The sequence below is a fragment of the Scyliorhinus torazame genome, chromosome 2, assembly GCF_047496885.1.
Source record: "Scyliorhinus torazame isolate Kashiwa2021f chromosome 2, sScyTor2.1, whole genome shotgun sequence".
NCBI lineage: Eukaryota > Metazoa > Chordata > Chondrichthyes > Carcharhiniformes > Scyliorhinidae > Scyliorhinus > Scyliorhinus torazame.
The window spans coordinates 114295597-114312453 of NC_092708.1; the positions used below are offsets into that span (position 1 = coordinate 114295597).

Below are 16857 nucleotides of genomic sequence, written 5' to 3' on the forward strand. Positions count from 1 at the left end.
TTATGGGCTGAAATTGATAGTGTCAGTGTTTGAAAACTATTCCAACATATTTACAATGGTCACCTCAGTGTTCTTCCAACAATTTGGGGGTACAAAAAGTCTTTTGACTTCCTTTTTATTTTTTGTGGTTGTAAAAGCAAAACAACATGTTAAATTCACAGAGAACGTAGCAAAAACACTAGCATTTCCTAAAAGTAATCCGGTTTTGCAAGAATGTACTGCGAAACAGAATAAAATACCGAATCTGCTGTACTGACAATGTTTTCCCACTTTATTTTTTTATTCTACACAACAGGTAGATAGAAGTTTCATTGTACACAGATAACACTGTTTCCAAAAACACATGTATCAGCTTTAGAATTTAAAATGTTAGCTCTTAGGGACAAGTAAACTAGCTCCAGTTCGGCTCTCAGATATTGATCAACCCAAACCAGCCCAAGCCCGATGAAATTTAGAACCAGATTGAAATCACCAAGATTGCTGTTGGCTTGGCTCAACTCCTTTGGAAATAATAGAGTGAATTACACTCTATTTGTACAAATTCAAACTTTTGAGCTCGGTAAATTGCTAAAATTGGGCTCAATGGTAATTGGTCCCATCCAACTCACAAAACTCAGATTAAGAACAAGGCTTTTTAATGCTGCAGTATCCTTTTTTTCTCCCTGGGTGATTTTAGTAGGTCTTTGTGGAACTACTACTTCAAGCACGTTTCCTGCATTTGGACGTCTGTCCTAAAAAATCTCTATGCTAAACAGACTAACTGTACGTAGTTAATGTATCTAGTTATCATATCTGAAATTCCAGGAAAATCCAGTGAAGGCTGCTTTAATGTTGATGTATTATCTTGGTTTACAGACACGTACTGTTCAATAAGTGCAGCAATATATTTCACTTGTCACATTAAAGGCTGCATAATAGTCCAGACTAAATAGAAATACTATTGCCACGATTATTTTGATGTATTCTTTGGCTCACATATACACTATAATACCATAAACATCATTTAGAACTCCTTTGATATATAAATAAAGATACAGTACATACAAATCGAAGAAAATACTAGACAACTCTGTAAGACAGTAGATTTCTGGATATAAATAAGCAAATATTTTGTTATATACCTACATTTTTAAACAGTTCAGTTACTGTAAAACTATTACATTTATTTCTTTTCACAAAAATCAGTTAACATTAATATACACAATCTACACAAAATTAATACTTTTCTAGAAAGACATTTAGTTATACCTGTTACAGTAATTATGCAACTTTTACCCCAGAATCACAACTAAGGGGGCAATATATCTAGAATAAAATGTGGTGCTCACACTCCATAATTTTACATTGTGACAAAAAGCACCGATACACAGTGTAGCTACGAGAAAGGTTTCTGCACAGTCTAAGTAAGTCTACAATGATAGAGTTACATTTACCTCTATGGGTTAAAATCACTGCACATTGTCCACAGTGCTCACAGTTCAGAGATTGCTGAGCTCTTTCAAAGGAACATACATGCTGAAGCTCACTTGTAAGTACAATATGTATTTAGATTTTGTATCTCTTAAATAATTAGTTCTAATAAATACTCACTGGCTAAAGAATGGGTTTACAGATTGCCTGACAGTACTGCAATGTGTTGCACAGATCTTTAAACAAAACACATTTGTTGTACACCGTAACCAGTTTTGGGAGAAAACATTGTTGGTAGTGGTAAACCAAACTAATTTAACCAATTACAAATCCTGCCCCAGTCGTTCTATCTCGTCAATAAGGAAGTCGATGTCAGATTTTGTAGCAGCTGGGTTTGAGATGACCATACGGAAGAAGTTCGCTTTATCTCCTTGAGGTTGATAGCCAACCATTGTAGTGCCACATTCCATCATTTGTGCTTTTATTTTTGGAGCAATCTGATACAAAAAAAAGAGGAGATAATTCATTCTTAAAGTTCTCATGGTGAAATGTTCAAGAGAGGTTATCCACAAAAAGACTATCCACCAATATTCCTGAATTATTCCAAAGGGGATGAAAGACACAAAGCTAAAAGTAAGAAAGGATATTTATTTCACTGCATTTGTAGCCACTGTCATGAATTTGGTTCAGATTTTAATTTAATCTTTCAAATAATTCATTACTGATATCAAAACTATTTTTGCTGTCGCTGGTGAAAGAGATTAATAGTCAAACTTTTTCTGCACCACAAAATCAAACCATTCACTTTATCCTTGAGCTGTACATCATATGGAATGTAAAGGGCTAAATTTCAGGGCTCCGTCATGGAGGGGATAGGGTTGGAGTATGGGGCGAGCCATTCAAAGTCCATTGATTTCGGCTGGAGCAGAAAATCCCGCTGGCGGAAAATTGCATCCCAGGGCCATGCCTTCCGGTACTGCCGACGGCGTGCCACTGCCACGTATTTTTTGGAAGCGTTTGGGGGTGGGGAGGGGGGGCGGCATGGTGCATTCAACGGGAAACCCCACTGACAACAGCAGGACCAGAAGATCACACTGCCAGCCAATGGCAGGACGCTTCCACCACAATGAAACACTGCATAGGGGGCATGGAAAATCCCACCCGCCCAATGTTACACAAATGTGGGATTTTTGGGTGGGATTTTACGTGCCCCTCCCCTGGGTCCTGTTTTCTGGCATAGGAGTCAGCTCGCCATTGGCCGGCAGTGTGGGGCAGGATTCTCTGATCCTGAGGCTAAGCTAACACGGCCCCAGGATTAGCAATTCTGGCCCCTGCAGGTTCACGCCGCTCCAGCTGCTGATCCGGTTGTGGAATGGGCGCCGGGGGATGCGCGCATGCGCAGTGGGTCCGGCATGAACCCGCGCATGCGCAGTCCCACTGGCGCGATTTCCGCGCCGGCCCCGACCCAACATGGCGCAGGAGTACAGGCGCCGGCGCGGAGGAAAGGAGGCCGGGAGACAGAGAGGCCGGCCCGCTGATCGGTGGGTCCCAATCACAGGCCAGGCCACATCGGAGCCCCCCCCCCCCCCCCCGGGGTCAGACCCCCCCCCCCCCTCACCCCCCACAGGCTGCCACCCGACCCTTCAATGCTGAGTTCCCGCCCGCTGAGAGCACTTGTGGACGGCGCCAGCGGGACTCGGCGTTTCCACACCGGCCGCTCGGCCCATCCCGGCCCGAGAATCGGCGCCACGCCAACCACTCCGGCGCCAGTGGCGCCGATTCTCTGCTCTGCGGAGAATCGCGTGCCGGCAGCGTGGCGCGATTCGCACCGGTCGCGGGGATTCTCCGGCCGGGCCCGGGGCTAAGAGAATCCCGGCGATGATCTTCCAGTCTGTCCGAAGCCTACCGTGTTTTACCGCAAGGGGTTACCGTCAGGGGGGCCAGACGTTCTTACAGGCAGGAAGGGTCAGAAAATCCCTCCCTTTTATAACATCTGCACACGATCTGCACACTGGGGGAGACAGTGGTGTGGTGCTAATGTCACGACACTAATAAATCCAGAGTCCTAGGCTTATGCTTTTGGAACATGGGTTATGATCATAGGCGCGATTTAACTAAATGGGAACAAAGTCCCATATCGAGCGCATTTAGCCACGTGTTTCCTGGCACTCTCAGCATTGAGAAACACAATGCTATTAACCGTCACTCGGGTTAGATAGAGGGCCTCAGCGGGGAATGCGCGGCCAAGGCACACATAGCCCCGTTTTTTGCACTGAGGAGCTCTGCTCGCCAGAACTCCTCAGTGCAGCAAGAGAATAGGATGCCATTTTAAAATGCCCCAACCTCTGTAGCCCCTGATTCGACCCCCAACACCTCCCCAAGCTCCAACTCACTATGAAGGGTCCCTGGCCCCCCCGCACAAGGGTGACCAGGTGGCTCCAGCAGTGGGAGGGTACCACATTGCCCAAAGCGCATGCACCTGGGGGCCTCCGATCTCCTGGGAGACCCCCATGAGTGACATTCCGTCTGGTCCCCATTTGTGGACACCAGTTCTGAGCAACGCTCACCCCAGGTCTCTGAGGCAAAGGGGATAAATCCCCTGGGATAGCCTTCGGTGCTTCCGGAAACTGCATATTACAGTGACACTAGTTGTCTCGCTCTAATATGCAGATTTGCCAAAAAATGATCCCGCCCACAATGGGTAGAATTTCGGTAGATCTCGCAAGGTGTTGCGAGCTGGGTAGATCCCGGGGGTAGGGTCTACTGGCTTCTATCTGTCACGTTGCGCCGCAGCGCGCTGCTTTTCATGTGCGGCACGGCCGTTTGATTGAAACTCCCTCCCATCATGGTGGCTGATGGAATTACATTCAATTCGTTAAATCTGGAATATAAAGCGGTCTCAATAATGGTGACCATGACAACGGTCATCGATTTTTGTGACAATCCATCTGGTCCACTGATGTCCTTTAGGGAAGGAAATCTGCCACCCTTACCTGGTCTGGCCTACATGTGATATCAGATCCACCGTAATGTGGTTGATTCTGATCTACTCTCTGAAATGGCATAGCAAGCCACTCAGTTCAAGGGGCAATCGGGGTTGGGATTTTAAAAAAACCTTCCTCAGGGTGACACAAAAGTGCACTGCATTGGTACCAGTATCATTACTGGTCCCTCACAAAAAAGGTGTTTCACTGGAATTGGAGTTTGTCAATAGAAATCCCCCCTGTCAGTAAGGAGGCATGATCTGAGACTATCCAAACCAAACCGATGAATTTGAGGAAGAACTGAAATATTTTTAATTCTTTCACTGTTGGTTTTTTGTAAGCATGAGGCAGGATGGTTTTTATTTGAGCCACTAGTTTAATGAGAACCGTGGTTACAGGTGTTTTAATGCAATACTTGCTCTCAAAGATGCTGTTATATAAGAGACAAGTTGAAAGGTACATTTGTCTGTCTGTTTTATATGGAATTTAAAGTGCAGAAAGAGACCATTCGGCCCATCGAGGCTGCACAGCACTTGGAAAGAGCACCCTACTGAAGCCCACGTCTCCACCCAATCCCCGTAACCCAGCAACCCTACCCAACCTAAGGGCAATTTAACATGGCCAATCCACATAACCTGCACATCTTTGGACTGTGGGAGGAAACCGGAGCACCCGGAGGAAACCCACGCACACACGGGGAGGATGTGCAGACTCCGCACAGGCAGTGACCCAAGCCGGAATCGAACCTGGGAACCTGGAGCTGTGAAGCAACTGTGCTAACCAATGTGCTACCGTGCCGTCCATAGGTGGAGATACAAGGTAATATGAAGGTTTAGTTCAGTGTAATCATATTAGCCCAATTGGTGGAACAGTCAGGTTTGGCAATCAAGAGGCCAATATGTAGCCAGTGGTAGGAAAGGAATGGACTGACATTTGGTGGTAGGCAAACTGGAAATATGGGAAGTTCTTTTTATTCTGATTGAGCGACTGGCAAACTGTGAGCAGGAAGTGTTGCAGTAGAAGGCTGCAGCTGAGGACAGGAAGGGAAGGAGAGATGGGGAGAGACATCATGGGATTTGACAACTAATCATGGGAATATTGAATTTTGGGGGTTGGAGATGGGATTTCAGGGATGGAATCATGGGGATTAGGTCATGGAGAGAGTCAAATCATGGTGGGGAGCAGGGATAGATTTGCAGAGGGTCACCTCGCTGAGCGGGTCAGATCAGAGGGGGGTCTTATTAGGAGGTCAAGTCATGGGAGAGACTGGCATCAGAGGCAGTTTGTGATAGAGTTAGATCTCAGTGATGGGGGTGGTATCAGATTGCAGGTGACGGTCAGATCTTGGGGGGTTCGGGGGACAGGAAAGGGCAGACATCCGATCACAGGAGAATCAGATTATGGGAGAGTTAGATTCTCTGCCGATCCTGGAGATTGTTAAAATTCTTCCTGAAGAGTGCGGTAGGAAGGATAATGAGCTTCATTTGATATAAACAAATTATACTATCCATGATTTAACTGCTCTTTTATGTGTTGCGGGCTTTTTGTTTGCCTGTGAGGGAGCGGTAGTGCCCTGTTACGTCCTGTAACATCTGTTTTCTGTTTGTTTCTACACACAGTTAAAGTCCCTTTGTTACTATGGAGAAACTGGCAAAAGGCCCCATGCCAGCTATAAAATAAAAGCCGTCAACATCCATGGGGAAATATGAGGACTAACATTAATAACTAATAAGCGTGTAATAGCTGCCCTGGGACTAGAGGCAATTAATCAAGTGCACCTGGCAGCAGAAAATCCATCATCCTTTGACTGTCCCTGGAAGCTACTTTTTGTGAACTTTACAGATTTTAAGCCATTTTAGCGTTTAATTCTTGTATTTTTTTTAAAAATTCCAATTAAGGGGTAATTTAGCTTGGCCAATCCACCTACCCTGCACATCTTTGGGTTGTGGGAGTGAGACCCACGCAGACACGGGGAGAATGTGCAAACCCCGCACGGATCGAGGCAAGGATCGAACCCAGGTCCTCGGCACCGTGAGGCAGCAGTGCTAACCACTGAGCCACCGTGCCACCCCCTTAGTCTTTAATTCTGATTGTTTTATTTCATACAGAAACAATAAACCCTTTTGATAGATTCAAAAGAGCAATAAACATTACTGTTGCCAATAATTTCCTGTGACATTTTCTATCCATTATTCTAAAGCCCATTCTAAAAAATCCATTTATTGTGACATCAAAATCTATAATAGCTTCTTTTTCAAATTTGAAAGATTTATAACCCTTCTACGATACATTCCTTTGAGTTGAAAAGGTTAACTACAGTTGCCGAAAAAATGTAAGAAAATGCAGACCGTTATCAAAACTTTTCAGTGCACTCCCCCGATCTCATTAGAAAATAAATCTCACTATGCCAGTGTCAGCACTTCGGTAGAGCTAATTAGTTAATCCGACTTACATTCTCCTATTCAACATAAACAAACCAACCATACAATAAGGATTGATAAAACAATAATGTGATTTCTTTATTTGAAGATAAGGCTATGTACGTTTCATTTTAATTATGAACGTATATCTGACCTCAATCACCGCTGCTGTAAATTGAGTACAGTGTTGGGACTGCTACATCAGATCCTGTCTTGATAGGAGTGATTGACAGAAGGAGATGATATACATCCTTGAAGGTGCATGTACATCATATGTCAACATCCACTGCTTTTACCCCTCATCCCTGTAAACCTTCTGCTTCAAATAATTGTCCACTTCTCTTTTAAATGTTACTATCTGGTGCCAACACCTACTCAGACACAACAACTCACTGTATAAAAATAGTTTCTCATGTTGTCTCAGGGTCTTTTGACAATCATCTTCAATCTGTCTCCTCTGGTTACTGATCTTCCTGTCATTGGAATCAGTTTCTCCTTAGTTATGTATTAAAACCATTCACAATTCTGAATACCTCTATCACAATTCCTCCGAGCCTTCCTATTCTGTTCCCATCTTTGTAAATTGAAGACCATCATAGAATTCCTACAGTGCAGACGGAGGCCATTCAGCGAAATGAGTCTGCAACGATCCATGTCCCACCGTATCCCTACAACCCCATAACATAACCTTCACACCCCTGGTCACTAAGGACAATTTAGAATGGCCAATCCACCTACAAAGTACATCTTTTACGGTGGGAGGAAACCGGAGCACCCGAAGGAAACCCACGCAGACACGGGGAGAACGTACAAACTCCACACAGACAGTCACCCAAGGCCGAAATTGAACCCGGGTCCCTGGCGCTGTGAGGCAGCAGTGCTAACCACTGTGCTACCACGCAGCCCGTCATAATCTACTCTTTTATATAAACCCCATGGTTTCTCTCTATTGTACATGTGATTAATGTTGCAAAAGCCTACACATCAAGTGATCACCTGTCTACCTTTCACTGACCCTTCAGCGCAGATCCTCAACTACACCTATCATAGGGCTCTTGGTCAGTTTTGTTATTTTCTTTAAGCTGGAAGGCCATACAACTGGTGGCTATTACCACCAGAGTCTACCAAAGATAAACAAAAATTCATTGTCAACTCTACCAGATTGTTCAAGAACGAGTTGAACATTTATTGGTATGAGATAGTAAAGGGAATATCATTCAGGGTTACAATGTGCATGCAGACAGTTTAACAACATAGAATCATACAGTCCAGAAGAGGCCCTTCAGCCATTAAATCTGCACCGATAAAACAAAAACTACTCTAATCTACACTAATCCCTTCCCAGCACTTGGCCCATAGCCTTGAATGTTATGACCAATCTGTCTATATCCTCCTGTAATCTAACACCTTCTTCTTCACTGTCAACTACCCGGCTAATATTCATCTCATCTGCAAACACTTATCATCCCCCCCATATTTTCTTTTATATCATTTATATATGTCACAAACAATAAGGGACCCAGCACTGACCCCGTGGTACACCACTGAACACTGTCCTCCAGTCACACAAACAGCCTTCTGCCACCACCCTTTGTCTCCTATCACTCAACCAATTTCAGATCCAACTTATCTGTTACCCTGAATGCCACGTGCTTTCACCTTCTTTATCAGTCTCCCATGTGGGACCTTGCCAAAGGCTTTTCTGAAATCTATATAAACTACATCAACTGCACTACTCTCATCTATACACCTGGTTAACTCCTCAAAAAAATCAATCAAATTTGTTAGGCATGACCTCCCTCTGACAAAGCCATGCTGACTATCCCTGATCAAATCTTGCCTCTCCAATTGGAGATAGATTCATTCCTTCAGAATTTTCTCCAATAGCTTCCCCAATAGTGGTGAGACTCATTGGTCTGTAATTCTCTGGTTTATCTCTACCATCCTTCTTGAAAAGTGGAACCACATTAGCTGTCCTCCAGTCATAGAATTTACAGTGCTGAAGGAGGCCATTCGGCCCATCGAGTCTGCACCGGCCCGTGGAAAGAGCACCCTACCCAAGCCCACACATCCACCCTATCCCCGTAACCCAGTAACCCCACTTAACCTTTTTGGACACCAAGGGCAATTTAGCATGGCCAATCCACCTAACCTGTACATCTTTGGACTGTGGGAGGAAACCGGAGCACCCGGAGGATACCCACGCATACACGGGGTGAACTTGCAGACTCCGCACAGACAGTGACCAAAGCCAGGAATCGAACCTAGGACCCTGGATCTGTGAAGCAATTGTACTAACCACTATGCTACCGTGCTGCCCCATGTCCTCTGGTACCTCCCATGTGGCCAGAGGGGAATTAAAACGTTTGGGTTAGAGCCCCTGTAATTTCCTTCCTTGCCTACTATAGCAGCCTGCGATGCAACTCATCTGGACCTAGGAATCTGTCCACTTTTAAGCCCACCAAAACCTCCAGTACCCTTTCACTCCGTATGTAAAACTGCTCAAGCACACTTCTGGTGGCGACCATGGAGTGAAAGGTCGCACGCACATTCAGCAGCTCTCGCCCTTAGTGTTTTTTTCAATGGTTTTTAGGCCGGATTTTTCAGGAAATTTCTCAACATAAGTTGATCAAAGGGAGAGGAAAAGGAGGCGACCCTCAATTTATGGAATCGTGTCCAAATAAGAGTCGAAAAAGAAGAAACCAAAAGATGAGTGAAAGCAAGGTTCCGAGGCCATCAAGAACAATGATAACGAGACAAAGCTTGTCCACGGCAGCTCACTGGTCGATGGAGCAATGGGTCAAGTACCTGGATGAGAAGTTTGCCCAGCATCATAAGGAGTGTCCAGAAGACATGACCCAGGCGATTGCCTCGATTAAGGAGGTGGTTGACCGGGTGGAGGAGAAAATGACGACCAGGGACAGGAGATTCGAAAGTTGCAGGAGCTGGCGACTGAACGAGAGGAGGAGTCCAATGCAATGGCTTTGGAAATTAGCGTACTACAGCACAGCCAGAAACGACTGCTAGATAAAGTAGAAGACTTGGAGAACCGGTCTCGCAGGCAAAATATCCGAATCGTCGGGCTGCCAGAGGGAAAGGAGGGATCAATGCGGGCACGTATGTGGGGAAGATGTTGCAGGAGATGGTCGGAGCCGATGTGTTTGACAAGCCGCTGGAAGTGGACCAGGTACATAGGGTGCTCGTACGTAAGCCCCAGAGCCGTGAGCCCCCGAGGGCCATGGTGCTGAGGCTACATTGATTCTTCGACAAGGAGCATATCATGAAGTGGGCCAGGCAGACAAAACAGTACATGGGGGAAGGATCAGAGATCCGTGTGTACCAAGATTGGGGACCAGAACTCGCAAAGAGGAGAGCAAGTTTCAACAAAGTTAAGGCGGCCCTGTTTGCGAAAGACATTAAATTTGGACTGTTATACCCGGCTCGTCTGTGGGTGACCTACGAGAACCGGGAGCTGTACTTCAACTCTCCGGAAGAGGTGGCTACTTTTATGAAGGACAATAATCTGGTTTAAGAACTTTTAAATTCTAACTGTGGTGGACTGAGTTTGGGGGAAGGGATAAAGTGGGGGGGAAGAGAGAAAAATAGTTCTGTGTTTTGTTTTGTCTTGTTTAAAATTTCAGTTTTTCTAATTCTGTGAGTTAAGTCACGATGTTCGGGAAGTAAAGAGAGGGTTTCTTGTGTATTTTGATTTTGATTTATTGCTTTATGTACTGGATTACAAAGGAAAAAACTTTTAAGTTGCGATGGGGGTTTTCTTTTCTGTAAGAAAGATGGTTGATTCTTGCATGCATAATTTTGCTTAAGCTGCTTGAAGCTTCTTCTATTGTGTTTGATTCTGTTTGAAGGTGATGGGACAGATAAGAATCGGTTAAAGGGGGACGGGTGGCCCTGTTGCCTGCGCGTTGGGGGATGGTGTGTTTGCTTTTGGGGATTGTTGTTACTGTGTTGAGTGCTTGTGCTATGTTTAGGGGGGATCTGGCAGATGGCAGGTTTTTTGATGTCAGAGCTGATGGGCTAACTGGATAGCTAGTTCACAGGATCAAAGTGGGGGGAGAGCTGAGGAAAGACGAAGTGGAGGGGGAGCGCGGGAGGGGGGTACTGCTGACGGGTAAGGGACAGCTTGGAGACTGGAGATGGAGATCAGATGGCGGTCGCCGCCAAGGGGTGGATCAAGTTAGGTGCGGAACACGGGCTAGGAGCTGGCCAAGGAATAGTCATGGCTGATCGACAGAGGAGGGGGGCAGGGCCCCCCCCTCCCCCCGACCACACTGGTTACGTGGAATGTTCGTGGGCTGAACGGGCCGGTTAAGAGAGCCTGTGTGTTCGCACACCTGAGACAGTTAAAAGCGGACGTGGCCATGTTACAGGAGACACACCTGAAGCTGGGAGACCAAATTAGATTAAAGAAGGGATGGGTCGGGCAAGTGTTTCATTCAGGACTGGACTTGAAAACAAGGGGGGTGGCTATCCTGATTAACAAAAGGGTGACATTCGAGGTGGGGAGGATAGAGGCAGACCCGGGAGACAGATTTGTTATGGTTAGCCGGAAGCTAGAGAGAATGGCAGTGGTGCTGGTGAATATATATGCCCCAAACTGGGATGATGTCGCGTTTGTCAGGAAGGTGCTGGGAAAGATCCCAGACCTTGACTCACACCGGCTGATCGTGGGTGGTGACTTTAATATGGTCCTGGACCCAAGATTGGACCAGTCGAGTGCTAGGTCGGGAAAACCATCAGGAACTGCGTGGGTTCATGGAGCGCATGCGAGGGGTAGATCCGTGGAGATTTGAGAGACCAAGGAGCAGGGAATATTCATTCTACTCCCATGTACATAAGGTGTACTCCAGGATAGATTTCTTCGTGCTAGATAAAACACTGTTAACAGGGATTAAGGACACTGAGTAGTCAGCAATTGTGGTTTCAGATCACGCACGACACTGGATAAACCTACAGGCAGGCACGGAAATGTCCCAGCGCCTACAGTGGAGACTAGATACAGGGCTGTTAGCAGATGAGGAGATCTGTGAGCGAGTGAGAGGTCATTCGGGGGTACATAAAGATCAATGACACGGGAGAGATTGTGGCTGGGGTGGTCTGGGAGGAACTGAAAGCGGTTACCAGAGGGGAATGTATTTCAATTTGAGCCCACAGGGATAAAATTGAGTGGTCGGAGCTGGACAGGTTGGTAGGAGAAATCTTACAGGTGGACAGGAGCTATTCGGAGTCTCCAAATGAGGAGCTCCTGAAGGAGCGTCAGAGACTTCAAATGGAGTTTGGGCTCCTTTCCACAGGTAAGGCGGAGGGTCAGCTGAGGAGGGTAAAAGAGGCAATATATGAGCATGGGGAGAAAGCTAGCAGGATGTTGGTGCATCAGCTGAGGAAACAGGAGGCGGCAAGAGAAATAGGAAAAATAAAGGATATGAGGGGAAAGATGGTGACGGACCCGGGGGCAGTGAATGAAGTGTTCCGGGAATTTTATAGCCAGCTATACAAGTCGGAACCCCTGGTTGGGGAGGAGGGCATGAATCAATTCCTGGGGAGGCTAGAGTTCCCGAAGGTAAATGAGGAGCTGGTGGAGGCCCTGGGGGCCCGATTGGGCTTGGGGAGGTGATAGATGGACTGGGGGCGATGCAATCGGGTAAAGCCCCGGGACCTGACAGATTCCTAGTGGAATTTTATAAGAGGTTCTCTGGGTTACTGGGGCCGCTTTTGGTTAAGGCGTTTAACGAGTCCAAGGAGCTGGGAGTATCCCCCCCAACGTTATCACAGGCATTAATTTCTCTCATCCTGAAGTGAGACAAGGATCCGAAGAGCTGTGTATCATACAGGCCAATTTCCCTCTTGAATGTAGATGCCAAATTATTGGCAATGAACCTGGCCACTTGAAAAGAGGATTGTGTCCCGGAGATAATTGGGGAGGATCAGACAGGATTTGTAAAGGGCAGGCACCTGACATCCAACATTAGACGGCTTCTTAATGTAATTATAATGCCAGCGGAGGGGCACGAGGCTGAGGTGGTAGTTGCCATGGATACGGGGAAGGCTTCTGACCGGGTGGAGTGGAAGTATCTATGGGATATTTTAGGCAGGTTTGGGTTTGGGCAGGGATTTGTGGAGTGGGTCCGGTTATTGTATCAGGCCCCGGTGACAAACGTAAGAACTAACCGAGTTCATTCGGAATACTTTAGTCCATGTCGAGGGACAAGGCAGGGATGCCCGCTCTCCCCATTACTGTTTGCCTTGGCCATAGAACCCTTAGCAATGGCCCTGAGAGCAGTGAATGTCTGGCGGGGTATAGGGGTGGGGGGGGGGAAATTTGGGCGATTTTCAGGCTATAAGTTAAACATGGGAAAGAGCGAGATGTTCCTGATCCAGGCCCGGGGACAGGAAAGGAGGCTGAAGGAGCTACCTTTTAAAGTGGTTGGGAGGAGTTTTAGGTATCTGGGGATACAAGTGGCCAAGGATTGGGGGCAGCTTCACAAGTTAAATTTGGGCAAGGCAGTGGATCAAATGAGAAGGGATTTCCGTAGATGGGACATGCTCCCACTGACGCTGGCGGGGAGGGTTCAGATGGTGAAGATGACGGTCCTTCCGAGACTTCTTTTCTTTTTTCAATGTCTCCCGATTTTTATCCCAAAGGCTTTTTTCAGAAGTATGAATGCGGTGATATCGAGGTTTTATGGGCTGGTAAAATCCCAAGAGTAAGGAGGGTACTCCTGGAACGGACACACGGAGAAAGGAGCTTGGCTCTCCCGAGCTTTATAAACTATTACTGGGCTGCCAACATATCGATGGTCAGGAAGTGGGTAGTGGGGGAGGGGTCGGTCTGGAAGCGGATGGAGGCAGAGTCCTGCAAAGGTACAAGTTTGGAGGCTTTACTGACGGCGCCCCTGCCATTCTCGCCGGCTCGGTACTCTACAAGTCCGGAGGTGATGGCAGCCCTTAGGGTGTGGCGGCAATGGAGTCAGCGTATGAGACTGGACGGGGCGTCAGTGTGGTCACCGATCTGTGACAATCACCGGTTTGTCCCGGGGGGGCTAGATGGGGGCTTTAAGGTATGGCAGCGGGCAGGGATTGAGAGGTTTGGGGATCTATTCATCCGGGAGGGCTTTCCGACCTTGGAGACATTAGAGGAGGAGTTTGATTTGCCGGGTGGGAACGGGTTTCGGTACCTTCAAGTGCGGGACTTTGTACGGAGGCAGGTCCCAAACTTTCCTTGCCTCCCCCTGAGGGGACTACAGGACAAAGTGCTGTCAAAAACAGGAGTTGGAGATGGGATGGTTTCGGAGATATACAGGGAATTGTTAGAATGGGAAGGGGCCCCTATCAGAGAGGTGAAGAGGAAGTGGGAAGAGGAGCTAGGAGGGGAGCTGGAAACTGAACTGTGGGAAAAAGCCTTGAAAAGGGTAAATGCATCCTCGTCCTGTTCTAGACTTGGCTTGATTCAGTTCAAGGTAGTCCACAGGGCCCATATGACGGTAGCCTGGATGAGTAGGTTCTTCGAGGAGGTGGAGGACAGATGTGGACGGTGTGGGGGTAGCCCGGCCAACCATGTTCATATGTTTTGGGCATGTCTGAAACTGAGGGAATTCTGGCAGGGATTTGCGGATGTTATGTCAGACGTCCTGGCAGGTAGGGTAACTCTGAGTTCAGAATTGGCAATATTTGGGGTGTCGGAGGATCTGGGGGCAAAGGTGGGGAGAGAGGCCGATATCCGGGCCTTCTCCTCCCTGGTGGCCCGGAGACGGATCTTGCTGAGATGGAGGGACCCAGAGCCCCAAAGTCAGGAGTGAGGGTCAGCGATATTGTCGGGTTTCTCAGTCTGGAGAAAATCAAGTTCGCTCTGAGAGGATCAATACAGGGATTCGCCCGGAGTTGGCAGCCGTTCATCGATTTCTTTAACAAAAATTGAACGTCAGCAGTAAGGGGGGAAAGGGAAAAGGATACAGGAGGCATGGTAATGTTAAATAAGGACAGGGAGCTTAGTATACGGGTAATTGGGGACAGGGCGGGAGAAGTGGTGTACGTGATTTATTGTTTGTTGTTCTTTTAGGGGGTATTTTGTGCGTCGACCTGGGCGGTTGTTTTAGAAATGACAACATGTTAAATTGTAAAAATTACAAATGCTTCAATAAAATATTTTCTAAAAAAAAAACTGCTCAAGTACCTCACAGTCCCTCTGCCTGAATTCTGCACCTACATCCTCCTTCTCCAAAGTGAAGAGAGATCTGAAGTATTTGTTTAACGCCCTACCAATGTCATTTGGCTCGATGCACAGATTACCTCCTTGGTCCCAAATGCGTCCGACTCTTTCGCAGGTTATCCTATTCCCCTTGATATACTTACGGAATATTTTGGGATTTTCCCTAATCTTACCTGCCAGCGTTTTTTCATGCTCCCTCTTTGCTCTCCTGATTGATTTTTTTTGAGTTCTGCCCTGCACTTTCTATACTCCACCTCTGTAGCTGTAGTTTCCTTTAAAAGCCTCTCTTTCCCTTCCTATCCAGCCCTGAATATTCCCAGACATCCAGGGTTCTCTGGACTTAATTTCTCCTACATTTCACCCTAAAGGGAACATGTTGGACCTATACCCTTGCCGAATTCATTTTGATGATCCCCTACTGTTCTGCTGTAGATTTACCCAGAAATAGTTGTTCCCAGTCTACTTTGGCCAGGTACTGCCGTATTTTAATGAAATCAGCTATCCCCCAATCCAAAACCCTTTTTTGCAGACCATCTTTTTGTTTTCCATGACAAATTTAAAATATACAATGTTGTGGTCGCAATCACTACAATGCTCCTCCGCTGCTGCCTCGAACACCTGTCCAGCTTTGTTCCCCAGATCCAGATCCAGCACTGCACCATCCCTTGTCTGACCTTCAACAGGTTAATGATATAAAAAACTCTCTTGAATACTTCTCAAGAAATCTGCTCCCTCTAAACTCTTTACAACATGACTACGCAATTGATGTTGGGGAGTTTGAAATCCTGTAATATAATTATTCTATTATTATTTTTATACACCTCAGTAAATTGTCTATGTATCTGCTCCTCTATTACCTGCTGACTATTTGGAGGCCTATAATACACTCCCAGCAATGTGACTGCCCCCTTTTTGTTCCTAAGTTCCACCCACAAAGCCTCATTAGAAGACCCTTCCAAGCTATTGTCCTTTCTCACTGCAGTAACTGACTCCTTAATTAATAATGCAATACCACCTCCTCTTATACACCCTTACCTATCCTGCCTGAAGATCCTTTACCCCAGAATGATAAGCTGCCAGACCTGCTCCTCCCTCAAACACATCTCTGTGATGGCAACACATCACAACTGCACGCATCAATACACGCTCTTAACTCATCTGTCTTACCGATGATACTCCTAGCACTAAAGAAGAGGCCATCCAGCCTCGCCTTGCTCCCTAGAAATTCAACATTCTGTGACCTTATTGCATTAACACTCGGTGCCTACTCCCCCTGCTGAACTAGTTTAAATCCCTCCCAACAGCACTAGCAAACCACCAGCAAGGATGTTCGTCCCATTCTGGTTCAGGTGCAGACCATCTCGCTTGTACATGTCCCATCTTGCCCGGAATCGATCCCAGTGATACAGGAATCTAAACCCTTCACTCCTGCATCAACTCTTGAACCGCGCATTCATCTGCCCTATTCTCCTATTTCTGTAGTCGCTGTACAGATATGTGAATTAACTTGATAAATAGGCATGCTATTTGTGATCATTAGAAGTGCCTACTTTTAAAGAATTATTGCTAAGACAAATGCTTTTTACACACCAAGTATTACAATTTTACAAAAATTCCAGAATTTCACCTTGCCAAGTTTTTCCTTCCTCTCTTCACAATCAGGCATATTTCGGAAACTTGGTGGAATGTACCAGAAGCAAACGTTGGTGTGCTCCGGCTACAAAAGAAACGGACAATGAGAAATTGAAAAACACCCTTGCTTGACTATTTGTTCCTAAAAGCTGTGAGCGTGTCAGTATAAACGCACAGGCCATAACAT

General features: G+C 46.5%; 1 protein-coding gene across 4 annotated transcripts in view; it reads right to left on the reverse strand.

The window, feature by feature from the left end:
• Positions 1–250: 250 nt before the first annotated feature.
• Positions 251–16857, reverse strand: part of LOC140390654 (glutamate decarboxylase 1) — a 95923-nt gene continuing 79316 nt past the window's right edge. For all 4 annotated transcript variants that reach the window (XM_072475836.1, XM_072475838.1, XM_072475839.1 and 1 more), the window contains 2 exons: positions 16666–16755; positions 251–1907 (listed from right to left, as the gene is read on the reverse strand). In XM_072475836.1, coding sequence (XP_072331937.1) covers positions 1734–1907; positions 16666–16755 — 264 coding nt within the window. In that variant the 3' untranslated portion in view covers positions 251–1733. The remainder of the gene's footprint in view (positions 1908–16665; positions 16756–16857) is intronic.